This window comes from Mustela putorius, unplaced genomic scaffold (genome assembly GCF_011764305.1).
Source record: "Mustela putorius furo isolate JIRA1106 unplaced genomic scaffold, ASM1176430v1.1 tig00000145_pilon_pilon_pilon, whole genome shotgun sequence".
NCBI lineage: Eukaryota > Metazoa > Chordata > Mammalia > Carnivora > Mustelidae > Mustela > Mustela putorius.
The window spans coordinates 23,531,603-23,545,973 of record NW_025421294.1 but is presented as its reverse complement, the minus strand read 5'-3'; the positions used below and the strand labels follow the sequence as shown (position 1 = coordinate 23,545,973).

The 14,371-nt window shown below is 43.2% G+C and overlaps 1 protein-coding gene across 2 annotated transcripts in view; it reads right to left on the bottom strand.

Annotated features, from left to right (window-relative positions):
- The window catches only part of KLHL3 (kelch like family member 3), a 259,630-nt gene that overhangs the window by 108,806 nt on the left and 136,453 nt on the right, over positions 1 to 14,371 (bottom strand). Inside the window, exon 1 of one of the 2 annotated variants that reach the window (XM_004744900.3) lies at positions 3,802 to 4,623. The exons of the other annotated variant lie outside the window; for it this stretch is intronic. Coding sequence (XP_004744957.1) covers positions 3,802 to 3,857 — 56 coding nt within the window. The 5' untranslated portion in view covers positions 3,858 to 4,623. Of the gene's footprint in view, positions 1 to 3,801; positions 4,624 to 14,371 lie in introns of those variants that run through there. 2 annotated transcript variants of the gene reach the window in all.

Genomic DNA, 14,371 nt, shown 5'->3' with positions numbered 1-14,371 from the left:
AAAGATTTTATTTTTAAGTAATTTCTACATGCCACGTGGGGCTCAAACTCACAGCCCCAAGAACAAGAGTTGCATGCTCTACTGACTGAGCCAGCAAGGCGCCCCTAGAAAAAAAATTTTTTTAATTGTGGCAATATACTTAACATGACATGTTCCACTTTAGCCACTTTTGAGTGTGTGGTTCAGCAGCATTAAGTACATTCATGCTGTTGTGCAACTATCACCACCATCCATGTCTGGAGTATAAATAAGGCTACTTAGCCCACAAGGCTGATTTCCAGAACTGAAAATTTAATCTTAATTGCAAGAGCAACTGCCATTTTCACTGTCTATCTGCTCTACAAACACACAGGCTGATACACACACACAATTTATCACTGGAGTGGCTGAGAGCCAGAGGCCCTTCTTCTTCACAAAACAGAAAGCAGAGCCATCTTCTGCTGATTTTTCACAAAGGCTGATGGCAATCTTAGCATCAGCAGGTTCTTTAGAGAGCAGGACAGCTTGGGGGACACGGCAAAGGTGAGTGCAAATTCATAGGTTCTTCTTGACACTCTGGCTAAACAAAAGCGTATCCGGTTCATGATTCCGAACCACCAAGGCATCCAGATGCCTCAGGATGTCTGTGAAAAGGAGGATTAAGGTAGGTGTCGGGGAACCCTGGCAGAGGAAATGCCAAGCCCTGTGTGGTATCTCACTATGAGGAGATGGATGGCTCAGGTAGAAACAAGAGAATGGGCCTGACAAACCCTCCCCAATTCTCTCATGGGAAAAGTCCCACATAGTCTGCTTCAGATGGTAAATATAGAAAGTCCTTAAAATAAGCCTCAGTTAGAATCCCAGCAAGACACATGGGGTACAACAGGGCAATAGATGAACGTGAGGGGTAACAAGTACCATTTACCTAGAACTCAAGCTGTGCCACAAAAATTTTACTAGGTGCTTTCTAGGCATTACCTCATTTGATCATGACACCAGTTCGGTGAGGTACAGATACTGTTACTACTCCCTTTATACCAGAGAGAAGAATTATTTGTGGGGGGAAAAAAAAAGGGACATACTCAAGGTCACACGGTTTACGAAGCAGATTCACGGCAACGTCTATGTTACTCTAAATCCCATGCTTTCGATTAAGAGCCATTTAAGGGAGAAGTTATTTTCATACCGTCATGGCAAAGAAAGAAACTGTTCGTTAAAAATCCCTTGGCTGAAAAAATGTTAATGCTTAAAAACAGCCCCAATTAAGCTGCAGCAGGTTAAGCGTGGACCAAGCACAGATTCAGGATTCCTCCAGTCGCTGGAGGTTTGACATGTGATCCTAGGCCAGTCACTCTGCTTCTTGGGCCCTGGGTTTCCCAGGGAACTTGTAAAACAAGGCCGCTTCCCCTGTTCTCTGCCTACAAAGCATTCCACCAGGTCAATGACCCGTGCTGAGATAATAAGGCCAGTAGCCAAAGACGAACCTACTGGCTGAAGGTTTCAATCTCCTCTCTGACCAACTTTCTTCTTAGTTATCAGACTTTCCAGCAAAAGTTATCAGCTAATTGCCAAATAATTACGCAGCCCCTACTCCGCACGCAGCACACAGCAATGAGTGAGGAGTATGCAGAAGTACGGGCATGCTCCTTACCCTACAGGACCCGTCTCTGAGTTTGGGGACTGGAAAGATATACAAAACAAAATCAGAAAAACGTCGGGGGGTTGGAGGGGGCATGATTCAGTATCCAACTATGGCTACAAACTGGAGAGACTAGAATTCAGAAGAACATCACCTAGAACTAGGGTTTCAAAACAGCCTTGTTAGATGGAGAACTTTCAGAAAAGAAGAAGGGAAAGGCATTCCAGGTAAAAGGAACTCTGGGAATGAAGGATCTGGGACTGGATGGAGCAGTATACAGGACGGATGGTCACAAAAGAGACCAAAAACACTGCCCAGCGCGGGGGTATGGGTGAGCAGAGGGAATGCAGACGGGGCCAGATTTCAGAAGACGTGAATGTCTGCCGTGGTAAGCTGGGAACAAAAGGTACTGAGATGGGCGACGTGGTAAACACTGGACGCTGCTCAGTTTGGATTTCTTGCCTATTCTGTCTCTGGCAGAGGAAAAACAAAATTCAGGGGTCATAAAGGCCAGGACATCAGCCATCCCAGCAGAAAGCCACCAGAGTGTCGAAGAACAAGAGATCTCCTAGAGGGCAAAGGATCATTATGTTTCTGAAAAGAGGGCAGGAACACAGCAGATGCCCCAAAATGTTCAGGAAGCAGTACTTTGATCTGCTGCGGCTCAACTCACAAGGACCTTTCAGACCCGACATGCCACCAGTCAAGCAAATCGGCCTGATCCAAAATTCCTAAAGCGCCATTCACATCACCCCTGCCCTTCTGCTAGGTATCAGACCAACAGAAGGTGAGGACACCCCCCCCCCCCCGCACCCAGCCTAGGAGATAGGCCCTCAGATGCTCTGCTGCCCAGTAGGCCCCATGGAGTCCAACATCCAAGCTCCTGTTGCAGACAGCACGGAAGCAGAAGCTGCATCAGCAGCACACTCACACTAAAAGTCCCAGACTCATCCTGTGGCAGTCATAGCAAGTAACGCAGTGTCTAGGGCCTCTTCAGACCGGAAGACACCCCACCGCCACGCTAATTCTAACAGGGTCTAGAGATGTTAATGGCAACTCCCTGCCGCATGAGATGCAGACGTCAAGCCAGTATGGGCAAAGGAAAGTGTTTACTGAGGTCCTCTCCAGTGCTGAGTTAGGCACACCGGTTATCATTTCACCTGCCAGTTATCATCTGCATCAAACCAACAACGCAGAGCAGCAGCCCTCCCCTCAGTGGTGCAGGGCCACACCTCACCCCTCCCTGCCTAAGGCCTCCTGCCATCACCCTCCCCTCAAGGAAAATGGCAAGCCTCGGGCTCTTCACCAGCCGCAGACCCACAAAACGAAGAGGCTGACATAGCAAAAGGAGACGTTTTAGCACAGAGGAATGACCCGCCCCCTCACTGCATTGAGCACCTCCGAAATCAAAGAATCAGGTCCTCGGATAATAGTTGAAAACGTACATGCGTGTGCCTGCCAGAAAATAAACTCTCGCTAGTTAGATCCAGCTCAACAGAAGTACTCCAATTCCCTTCGTTGGATTTCCTATGTCATAAGCAATTCCTGATAGAAAAAGCAAGAGTTCCTCTAGAGCATACATTCCAGGATCATTCATAAACTTTTCAATGAAAATGAGAGTCAGTTCAAAGCAACTGTCATCTGAATGGGTTTCTCTCCTTCTTATTTGAACTTGTGTATGTATACAGGCACACACACACACACACACACGCACATACATCCTTTTAGGATAGACAAGAGCATGGATCGCTTAAGATTTGAGCACTTTGGTGTGAAAATGAAAGCAGTCCCTGCCAGGCCAACCCTGCTGTGACATCAGAAACCCCTCACCAAAGAAAAACTACCCCCCGGAAAGTACCCAAGAAAGGGAAACGCCTCCTTGAAACAGTCTGAGAAAGGCAATCCTGATTCAGCCCATGCTAAAACTATCCCCAAACACCAGCCAGAAAGTCCCTTCTTTCAGGCGGCCCCACTGCCCAGCACACCCAGACCTGCCTTTGCAGAAGCCAGATCTCTGGAAAAAAGGGCTCCCTCCTCTGACTCCGCCGCCCACTGGGATCCATCAGTGTCCAGGTCTTCCAACCCTGCCTCGCCAATGCAGATATAAAAGCTGGTAGCTGCACCACAAGCACACGTTCACACGCGCACACACATACCACAACACACACTTATTCCATACATACCTTTCACCGTCCATTGTGCGAGGCCCAGCTGGGGTGGCAGCCGCTGAACTGTGCATGCACCCGGAGATCCTAGCTCTGTTCTCCGTTCTCCCCGCCAACCAACAGGAGATCTGATCAGCAACAGTGATTCAGCATGGCTGCAAACGAAGCCTCCTCCCTCTCGATCCTCCTTCCTCTGACTTACTCCCAGCAGCTTCTACCGCAGAAGCAGCAGCAGCAGCAGCAGAAAATGTCTTACCCAGAGCTCCCTGCAGCCCTTTCAGCTGCTAAAAGCAGCAACCCACTTGCTCCCCCTCCCCCGCAGGCTTGCTGATCCTCCGTCTCCTAGGAACAGCGCGGCTCCAGCGATCCAAGTGCGGTGCCACCTTTCCAGCTGCCTCCACATCTGCCCAGGCATCCCCAGCACAGGCGACGAGATCACCCCAGGGGCTCCCGCCTCCTGTGCCTGCACTGTGAAGGTTCAGGCAGTTCCTTAGCGGCCCAAGAAATACTGGCCCCCGCCCCCTCCCCAGCCCCCACAAGCTACAAGTCCGTCAGCCTGGCCAGATTACTGGAATGAGGAGGCCCCTCTGTGGCCTGTAGTGGAGTTTATCCACCTGGGGAAATTGGCTTGTAGGTCACAGCTCACGTTCCAATTCCTCCTCACAAAATCTACAGTAGCTCTGAGAGTCTGACAGATGGAGAGAAGTTAGGGGAGAAGAGCCTGATATAACTGAGAATGGGGAGAGAAATTTCATAAAGAGAACAGGAGACGAGGTGAAACTGAAACAAACCGCCTTTTGCCTCAAGGGGCCAAAGACGATCGCAGCAAAGCCATGACAATGAACACTGCACACAGTGATTTCCCTATGCCGTACTGAAAGACCGCAAATTTCATAGCACGGCCTTAAAATCCCTTCCAAAAGCACTGAAATTTTAACTTCAGCTGTGGCTCCAACTAGTAAGTCTCCCAATGAACCCTCATCTCCAGCCAGAGATGTCTCATACCCTGTTATCTCCAGCTGCTGAGCCTCGATTTAGACTTACTTAACTCTAAAATACCATCTTGGGAAGGCACAAGGTCAGTCTGGGTCTCCTAACCATAGCCAAGAGCTTAGAGGAAACTGAAGCCATCAGTCCCTGGTGGCCGATTGGTTAGCCATAGAAATGGGTTCAGAAGCTTGCTTAATGCCTCAAAAACCATACATGAGCATCTCTATTCTCAAACCATCCATGTCACACCTGGGATTTTCAGGATGTGTACTACTCCTGGCTAGCTGAGTGATTTGCAGCAAGTATTCTTCCTACTCAGAACCTCAGCCCTTCATCCCTAACACAGGATCGGTCCAGAGTTCCTTTCAGCTCCAAAAATCACATGATTCTGAAAATGTCTTAAATGCTCTGTTTTTCTTATTCATCTGTAGGAATGCTTACGAAGTAGTTTTGACTGGCCTCTAATATTTTGCAGGGGGCTTCAGGGAGGATAACATAATGTGAAAGTAGGAGAGATGATCATGAAATCTATGATTTTTAGAATTTGAACCTGTTAAATTTCTTCACTGCTACAAAGCCTTGAAACTGTGGAACGAACGGGGGGTGGGGGAACACTGAGGTGCCAGAAACTAAGAGTCACTGAATCTTTATAGCCTCCTGAACTCAAAACGGTAAGATGTTATGCTCAATGATCACCTCCTACAGACAACTCAGGGTCCTCTGAGATGGGGGCACTCCCCAAACTCTCAAACGAGAAGAGGTCTGGGTTATTTTATTTACACCCTCCGGCCCCAGATCACCACTTCTCCACAACAATACCCCTCGTATCTTTCTCCATCCGTCCCTTCCTCCTCTAATCAGCCCTGTGGCTCTGCTCCAAATATTTCCTCTTGAGGTGAATCACAGGGATCAGGAGAAGCTGAACACCACAAATAAGGAAACTGAATCCCAGAATCCGTGCCAGAGTGCAGGCATCCACCAGGAAGACGACTGAGTGATTCGTAAAAGGGACATGAGAATAGGATAAGTCTCTCTTTTATGACTTTATACCTTCATTCACCACTTCACCATACAGGAAAGGGGGGAAATGTCACATCTACCAAACCAGAGAGAAAAGAAAAAGGAGGTCAGAAAAGGAAATACTTGAGGCTGAGGATATACAGATTTTATTTGACAGCCAGTATAAAAATTTTATAGCATTTCCTTCGCAACCTACTTTTGCTGTGCTAACCGATGTAACTACAGTGTCTGTGCTGAAAACATACCACTACCACCTACATGTTTTATTAACAACTCACTCTATCCATGGAGGCACACAGAACAGAGAACACTTAGAAAAGGTCACCTACCAAAACCAGGGGCACAGTTGAGTCAAGAATCTGAGTCAAGTCTGCAGATTCCTCAGACAAAGTTCCCACCCTCATCCACTCTAATTTCAGAGCCATATTTTACATTTTCTACTTTATTATCCAAATGTTCTCTGGGCCACAGAGTTCAGACTCATTTGCTTTGGGCTTAATTGTCTGACTAAACTTCAGATGAAGAGATGCTATTGGATTCTTGAGGTAGGAGAAAATCAACAGAAGCAAAGTGGGGTCTGCGTGGGAAGAATCCCCATCCTTGGACTGACAGCAGTGGTGTCTAACCCCCACTTCCCAGCCCTCCATCCCACACCCAAGGCTTCTTCCACAGCTTACCAATAGCACCTAGTAGCCCCAACTCTCCATCCCAAAGCAATCAACCAGCCATGCACACCAAGCTGGTACAGAATTCTTCAGCTTTATGTGGCTCAGGAAGAAACCATGTTAGGAAAAGAAACTGGTTTTTGCTTTTGTTTTTGCTTTTAACTGGTCTACCCAGTTTGGTCTACCAAGTTCTATTCTTCACACACCATCTCTCCCCATGGAGCCAGAAGAGAAGAGCTTATCTAGAGACAGTAAAGCCAACTTTTCCTTTTTTTTTTTTTTAATTTAAATTCAAGTAATTAACATATAATGTACTGGTTTGACAGGTAGAGGTCATTAATTCATCAGCTGCAAGTAACACCCAATGCATTCCATCACACAGTTAACTCCATCCCCCACTCCCCTCCCCTCCAACAACCCTCAGTCTATTTCCTAAGATCAAGAGCCTCTGGGGCACCTGGGTGACTCAGTGGGTTAAAGCCTCTCCTTTCGGCTCAGGTCATGGTCCCAGGGTCCTGGGATGGAGCCCCACGTTGGGCTCTCTGCTCAGCAGGGAGCCTGCTTCCCTCTCTCTCTGCCTGCCTCTCCACGTACATGTGATCTCTGTCATATAAATAAAATCTTTAAAAAAAAAAAAAAAAAGGAGTCTCTTAGGGTTTGTGTCCCTAATTTATCTTGTTTTATTTTTTCCAATCTTCCCCCATGATCCTGTTCTGTTTCTTAAATTCCACATATGAGTGAGATCATATGACAGTTGTCTTTCTCTGACTGACTTATTTTGTTTAGCATAATACCCTCTAGTTCCATCCATATTGTTGCAAATGGCAAGATTTCATTCTTTTTGATAAGCCAGCCATTCTTTTAAGTAACTTTTTTGTCACTTTCATCCTTTCTTTCAGGCATTCGGTTTCTCACATTTGCAGGGACTATAACACAGTACAGTGGTCCCTACACCTCCCTGCACATCAGAACCATCTGCCTAGACATCTAAAACTGTACACGTCAGGAGGTCAAAAAGGGCAGTGAAACTTCTTAGGGTTATGGAAATGTTTCACATCTTGACCGCAAGGATACTTAGATGACTGTACACAGCTACTGTTTCATCAAACCAGACATTTAAAATGGGTATATTTTATCTTACATCAATTATATCTCAATAAATCTGGGGAAACAAAAACACTACAGAAAACAAAACAAAACAAAAAACCCTCAAACCTATAGAATTGGGGCCCAAGAAGCAAGAATTTCAATGAACTTCACAGGTGACCCTTATGCACTTAGAACAATGAATAGCTCAAACCATCAGAATGAGAAAGACCAGGATCCAAATGTACTTACCAGAAACACGACTCTGGGCAAAACACTATTTAAGTCTCAATTTCCTCAAGTGCAAAAAGAAGACAATAATAGTACTGACCCTCAAGTATCCTGAGGTCTCAGTAAGAAAAGTATATAGAGGACTCAGCAGACAGCGCTGCCTGCAATGAAGGCCCAGGAACCATTGGCAGCAGTTCATTTCATGGCCTATGCTGATGTTACCAAACTACAGCTCCATGAGTCTTCGGCTCTCAGGTCAAGAAGAAAGTCTTCCAAGGTACCTTGTGCCAGAAACGTGGACCCAGGCCTCCCCTGGAGCCATGTCCACATCGCCAATGATCCCCACTACCAACAGGCCACCAAGAACTAAGCAAAACCAGAGCTAAATTAAGGTCCACCCACATCTGTATCACCAGAACTTCCCCTGAGATTCTGGACTACCTAAGTAGTAGATTTCCCCCTCAAGCTGTTTGAGCTGCCCCAGGAAGCCAGGAGGAAACTGAAAAGGAACTTGGAAGCTCAGAGAAGTCAAAAGATAAACAGAACAGCACCTTATCCCAAGGAATACGTGGCTTCCCTCAGGACTCCTCCTCTGAAGGCCAAAGAACACACAGTTTTAAGAGGATAATCATACATGGCACTTGCGTCTCACTTTAAAACTTACAATGTGTTTCATGTCCCTCATCATCTTTAACTTAAGAGTACATGCCTTGAAAAGTAATAGCAGCTTCCAACCCTGGACTATTTACTTGGGACTAGACTCTGCACTCAAGGCTTTATAGGTACCCTTCTCATTTAATCATCACAGCAAACCTATGAGAATGAGCCATTATCCCTGTTTTAAATGTGAGGCCTACAGAAACACAAGAGATTTTTGTAGATGGATTTCATACCTTGCAATTTTACTGAATTTGTTTATTTTTTTTAAAGATTTTATTTATTTGAAAGAGAGAGGGCACAGAGGGAGAGTGAGAGGGAGAAGCAGACTCCCAGCTAAGCAGAGAGCCTGACGTGGGGCTCAATCCCAGGACCCCAAGATCATGACCTGAGCCACAGGTGGACACTTAACCAACTAAGTAAGCCACCCAGGCACCCCTGAATTTGTTTACAGTTTGTCAAAAAACTGACAGGCTTTAGAGTTTTCTATATATAATTCCATCTCACCTGCAAATAGTGACAGTTTTACTTCTTCCTTTATAATTTCAATCCCTTTTATTTATTTTTCTTGTCTGAGTGCTATGGCAAGGACTTCCAGTACTATACTGAATAAAAGTGGTGAGAGTGGACATCCTTGTCTTCTTCCTGATCTTAGAGGAAAAGTTTTCAGCTTTTCACCACGCAGTATGATGTTAGTTGTGGGCTTGGCATTTATGTCCTCTATCATGTTTAGGTACATCTCTTCTATACATAATTCGTGGAGAGTTTTTATCATAAATGGACACTGAGTTTTGGCAAATGTGTTTTCTGCATCTACTGAGATGATCATGTAATTTTTATCCTTCATTTGGTTGATGTGGGATTTAACAGTGACTGATTTGCAGATATTGATCTATGTTTGCAAACTGGAACAAATCCCACTTGATCACAATGTATGATCCTTTTAATGTATTGTTGACTTCAGTCTCCTAATATTTTGTTCAGTATTTTTGCATCTATGTTCATCTATGTTCTAATTTTCTTGTGGTATCCCTGTCTGGTTTTAGTATCAGGGTAATTCTGCCCTCATAAAATGCATTTGGAAGACTTCCTCTGTTATAACAAACAAATTCAGTAAAGTTGCAGATAGAAAATCAATATACAAAAATCTATTGCATTTCTATATACTAATAATGAACTATATCAGAAAGAGAAATAAAAACAACTATTCCATTTACAACTCTATCCAAAAAGAAATACCTAGGAATAAATTAAACCAAGGAGGTGAAAGGCCTATATACTGAAAACCAAAAGATATTAACAAAAGCAATTTAAAAAAAGACAACGAAATGGAAAAATATCTAGGCTCATGATTAGAAGAACTAATGTCATTAAAATGTCCATACTACCTGAAGCAATCTATAGATTCAATGCAATACCTGTGAAAATTCCAATAGCATTTTTCTAAAGATTTTATTTATTTATTTGACAGAGATCATAAGTAGGGAGAGAAGCAGGCAGAGAGAGAAGAGGAAGCAGGCTCCCTGTTGAGCAGAGATGCGGGGCTCGATCTCAGGACCCTGAGATCATGACCTGAGCTGAAAGCAGAGGCTTTAACCCACTGAGCCACCCAGGTGCCCCCCAATAGCATTTTTCAAAGAAATATAACAAATGATCCTAAATTGTGTCTGGAACTATCCCAGATAGGCAAAGTAATCTTGAGACAGAACAAAGGTGGAAGCATCATGCTCCCTGATTTCAAACTATCTTATAAAAGCTATAGCAATTAAAACAATATGGTATTGGCAAAAACAAAAACAAAAACAAAAAAGACACACACATAATCCAACAGAGCAGAACAGAGGGCCTAGAAATAAACTGAAGCATATATGGTCAATCCACTTAGAACAAAGAGTCAAGCATATAGAATGGGAAAAAGGACAGTCCCTTAGATAAATGGTGTAGAGAAAACTGGACAGCCACATGCAAAAGAATAAAACTGGACAAGTATCTGACACCATACACAAAAAATCAACTCAAAATGGATTAAAAACTTGAACATAACCCCTAAGATAATAAAACTCCTGGAAGACAACATAAGCAGTAAGATTCTTGATAGAGGTGTTGGCAATGATTTTTTTAAAATCTGACACCAGGGGCGCCTGGGTGGCTCAGTGGTTTAAGCCGCTGCCTTCGGCTCAGGTCATGATCTCAGGGTCCTGGGATTGAGTCCCGCATCGGGCTCTCTGCTCAGCAGGGAGCCTGCTTCCCTCTCTCTATGCCTGCCTCTCCATCTACTTGTGATTTCTCTCTGTCAAATAAATAAATAAAATCTTTAAAAAAAAAAAAAAAAAAAAAAAAAATCTGACACCAGAGGCATCTGGATGGCTCAGTTGGCTGAACATCCAACTCTTTTTTTTTTTTAAATTTTATTTATTTATTTGATAGACAGAGACCATAAGTGGGCAGAGAGGCAGGCAGAGACAGAGAGAGGGGGAAGCAGGCTCCCCGCTAAGCAGAGAGCCCAATGCGGGGCTCGATCCCAGGACCCTGGGATCATGACCCATGCCGAAGGCAGAGGCTTTAACCCACTGAGCCACCCAGGTGCCCCGAACATCCAACTCTTGATTTCGGCTCAGGTCATGACCTCAGGGTTATGGAATTGAGCCCTCCTCAAGCTCCGGACTCTCCGTGGAGTCTGCCTGAGATACTCTCTCCTCCTCTCTGCCCCTTCCCCTGTGCGCTCTCTCTCTCTCTCTCTCTCTCTAATATATAAAATCTTAAAAAATAAATCTGACACCAATAGCAGAAATAAATGTGACTACACCATAATAAAATACTTCTGTACAGCAAAGGAAACAGTCAACAAAATAAAAAGGCAACCTACTGAATGGGAGAAAATATTTGTAAATCATCTTTTTAGGGGCTAATACCCAAAATAAGGAGGCATTCATACAACTCAATGGCACAAAAACTAACAATCCAATTTGAGGATTCAGAGGATCTGAAAAGGATTTTTCTAAGGAAGGTATACAAAAGCCCAAAGGGTATATGAAAAGATGCTCAACGTCACTCATCATCAGGGAAATACAAATCAAAATCATAATGAGATATCACCTCACACCTGTTAGGATGGCGAGTATCAAAAAGACAAGAAATAACAAAGGTTGGTGAAAGTGGAGATAAAGGAACCCTTATTCACTGTTGGTTGGAATGTAAATTGGTATAGACACTATGGCAAACAGTACGGATATTCCTCAAAAAAATAAAAAATGGAGCTACCATATGATCCATCAATTCTACTCCTGAAGAAAATAGAAACACTAACTCAAAAAGATAACTACATATCTGTAACCCCATGTTCAATGCATCATTATTCACAACAGCCAAGGTACAGAAAGTGTTGCTAAGTGTCCATCAATGGATGAATGCATAAAGAAATTCTGGTATACATACATATACATACACATAATGGAGTATTATTCAGCCATAAAAAATGAGATTTTTGCCATTTGTGACAACATTGGTGGACCTCAAGGGCATTGTGACAAGTGAAATAAATCACATAAAGACAGATACCATATGATCTCTCCTACATGTGAATTTAAAAAAAAAAAGAAAAAAAAAAAACAAGCAAGCTCTTAAATACAGAGAACAGATTGGTCATTGTCAGAACCAGGAGTTGGGGGAAGGAGAAATTGGTGAATGAGATAAACAGGTATATCTTATTTTAAAAAGTAATCAGATAGATATAAGTCCACCAGAACACACATACATACATATAAGTGAGGAAACAAAGGATATGAGTAAAATGACTTGACCTCGGCCCCATAGGTTCGAACTCAGGTCTGCCGGATCTCAAAACCCACTACTAACTACTGTGCACAGCAGGAACTACCTCCATTTTAGAGATAAGCCAACTGAGGCTGAGAGAAAAAAAAGCAACTAGCTTAAGATCACCCAGACAAGTAGGAAGCCAAGTGGGATGTGCAACCAGATTCTCAGATGCCAGGCCTAATGCCCCTTTCACTTCACCGGGAAAAGGGGAACAACAGCATTTGAACCTCCTAAAGATATTAATATAGGCTGGTATCCAAAGCTTCCAAACACTTACTGTTACAGAGTCTTTCACTCTAGACTCCTCTGGTCCCTTAGCTTACCAATCAGGCTTAACCAAACACTGGTCTTGAGGAAACCTAGAGGCACACCACTGGACCCCAAAGTAGGGTAAGTAGGTTTTCTTTGAAAAACCAGACCAACTATAGCAGCAAGCAGGGTGCTTCACACAGTAAGTATATGGGAAACACGCATCTTTCAGGATCTTTAAGAATTCCTTCCTCTCTCCAATCGCCAACCTGCAACTGGTGCCCTCTGCTGGTAAATTCATGCATGTCTTCATAACAAAAGCTAGATCTAATTACTACACCGAATGGCTTAAAAAGGTGGGGGGGGGCGGGGGGGGGAGGTGAAGAATATGCTCCTTCACTGAACTTTGTGTTTAAGAATGAGCATTAATTCCTACTTATATCTTTTTCATAGGTAGCTGTCCTCTAGCTGCTCTTACTGTTGCTCCTGTCTCCCCTCTCTGGTTCTTTCCTTTCTGGGTACAAAGAAAACTGGGCTTTTTTACATGAAAAGGTAAAATACAGATGTAACATAGTGACAAAATCAAGAATACAGTGATGTATGTGAATGAGGTCAGGTCTGCACAACTAGCAGATACAGAGAACGGAGGCAGGCACAGGCTTAACATAATGTAAAACTCATGAGCGAGTATGTTCAAATACTGTGATCACTCTCTACAACTGCATTCCTACAATTCAGCCTCACTGACTATCTAACTCTGTCGATGCAATGGGTGTGCCAGGGAGCTAGAACACAAATCCTACATGAACAGAAGGCCAAAGAGCTTACAAGCTGGTTTGGGGAAATTACACATGGAGACATATAAATAGCGGTTTAAAAAAAAAAAAAAAAAGAGTGAGAAAGAGAGAGAGGTTCAAGAGAGGTAAAAAAGAGGAACTATGGGAACTCAGTGAAGGAGAACAAAACTTTCAGTTTGGGGGAGACAGGAGGAACAGAAATAAAGGTGGATGAGTAATTCTGTGGAACTTCAAAAAAGGTATTCATAAATGTAAATAGTTGCTACTAATTTGTTTCTCATGACCTCATTTAAAATTTTAAAAATAAAACATTGGTTTAATCCTGCCACTTTAATATACTGACATATTACGCCACATTAAATAATATATGCTATTACATATTTTTATAATAAGTTTTTATTGTGGTGGAATACATATAAAACTATTTTAACCAATTATAAGCGCACAGTTCAGTGCATTTACATTCACAATGTTGTGCAACCATTACCACTAACCATCTACAGAACTTCTTCATCATTCCCAAAGGAATTCTCCATTCACTCCTCACCCAAGCCCCTGGTTATCTCCATCCTTCTTTTTGTCTCCATCAACTTGCCTATTCTAGAGACCTCATAGAAGTGTAATCATTCAGTTGTCCTTCTGTGTCTGGCTTATTTCATTTAGGATAATGTTTTCAAGTTTCACCCATATTGTAACATGTATCGGAATTTCATTCTTTTTTATGGCTAAGTAATATTCCACTGCATGCATAAGCCACATTTTCTTTATCCATTCACCTGCTGATGGGCACCAGATTTTAACATTTTACCTTTTTCACAGAGCACTATTTAGTAAACATTCCCTAATGTTTAATATTTATAGTTTTCAATCTCTTGCTATAGACAATATCATAATAACCATCTTTGTGCAAAAACTGTTTTCCTTGCATTTTTTCCTTAGGTTAAATTCCTAGTACCAGAGCCCTAGAGCCAAAGGATATAATTTCATGGTTCTTACTAAATATATCCATATTTGCCTTCCTCATTCATCATCTTTCCTAGCCTATGGAGAAGTTACTGTCATGCAATTTCAGCTGTC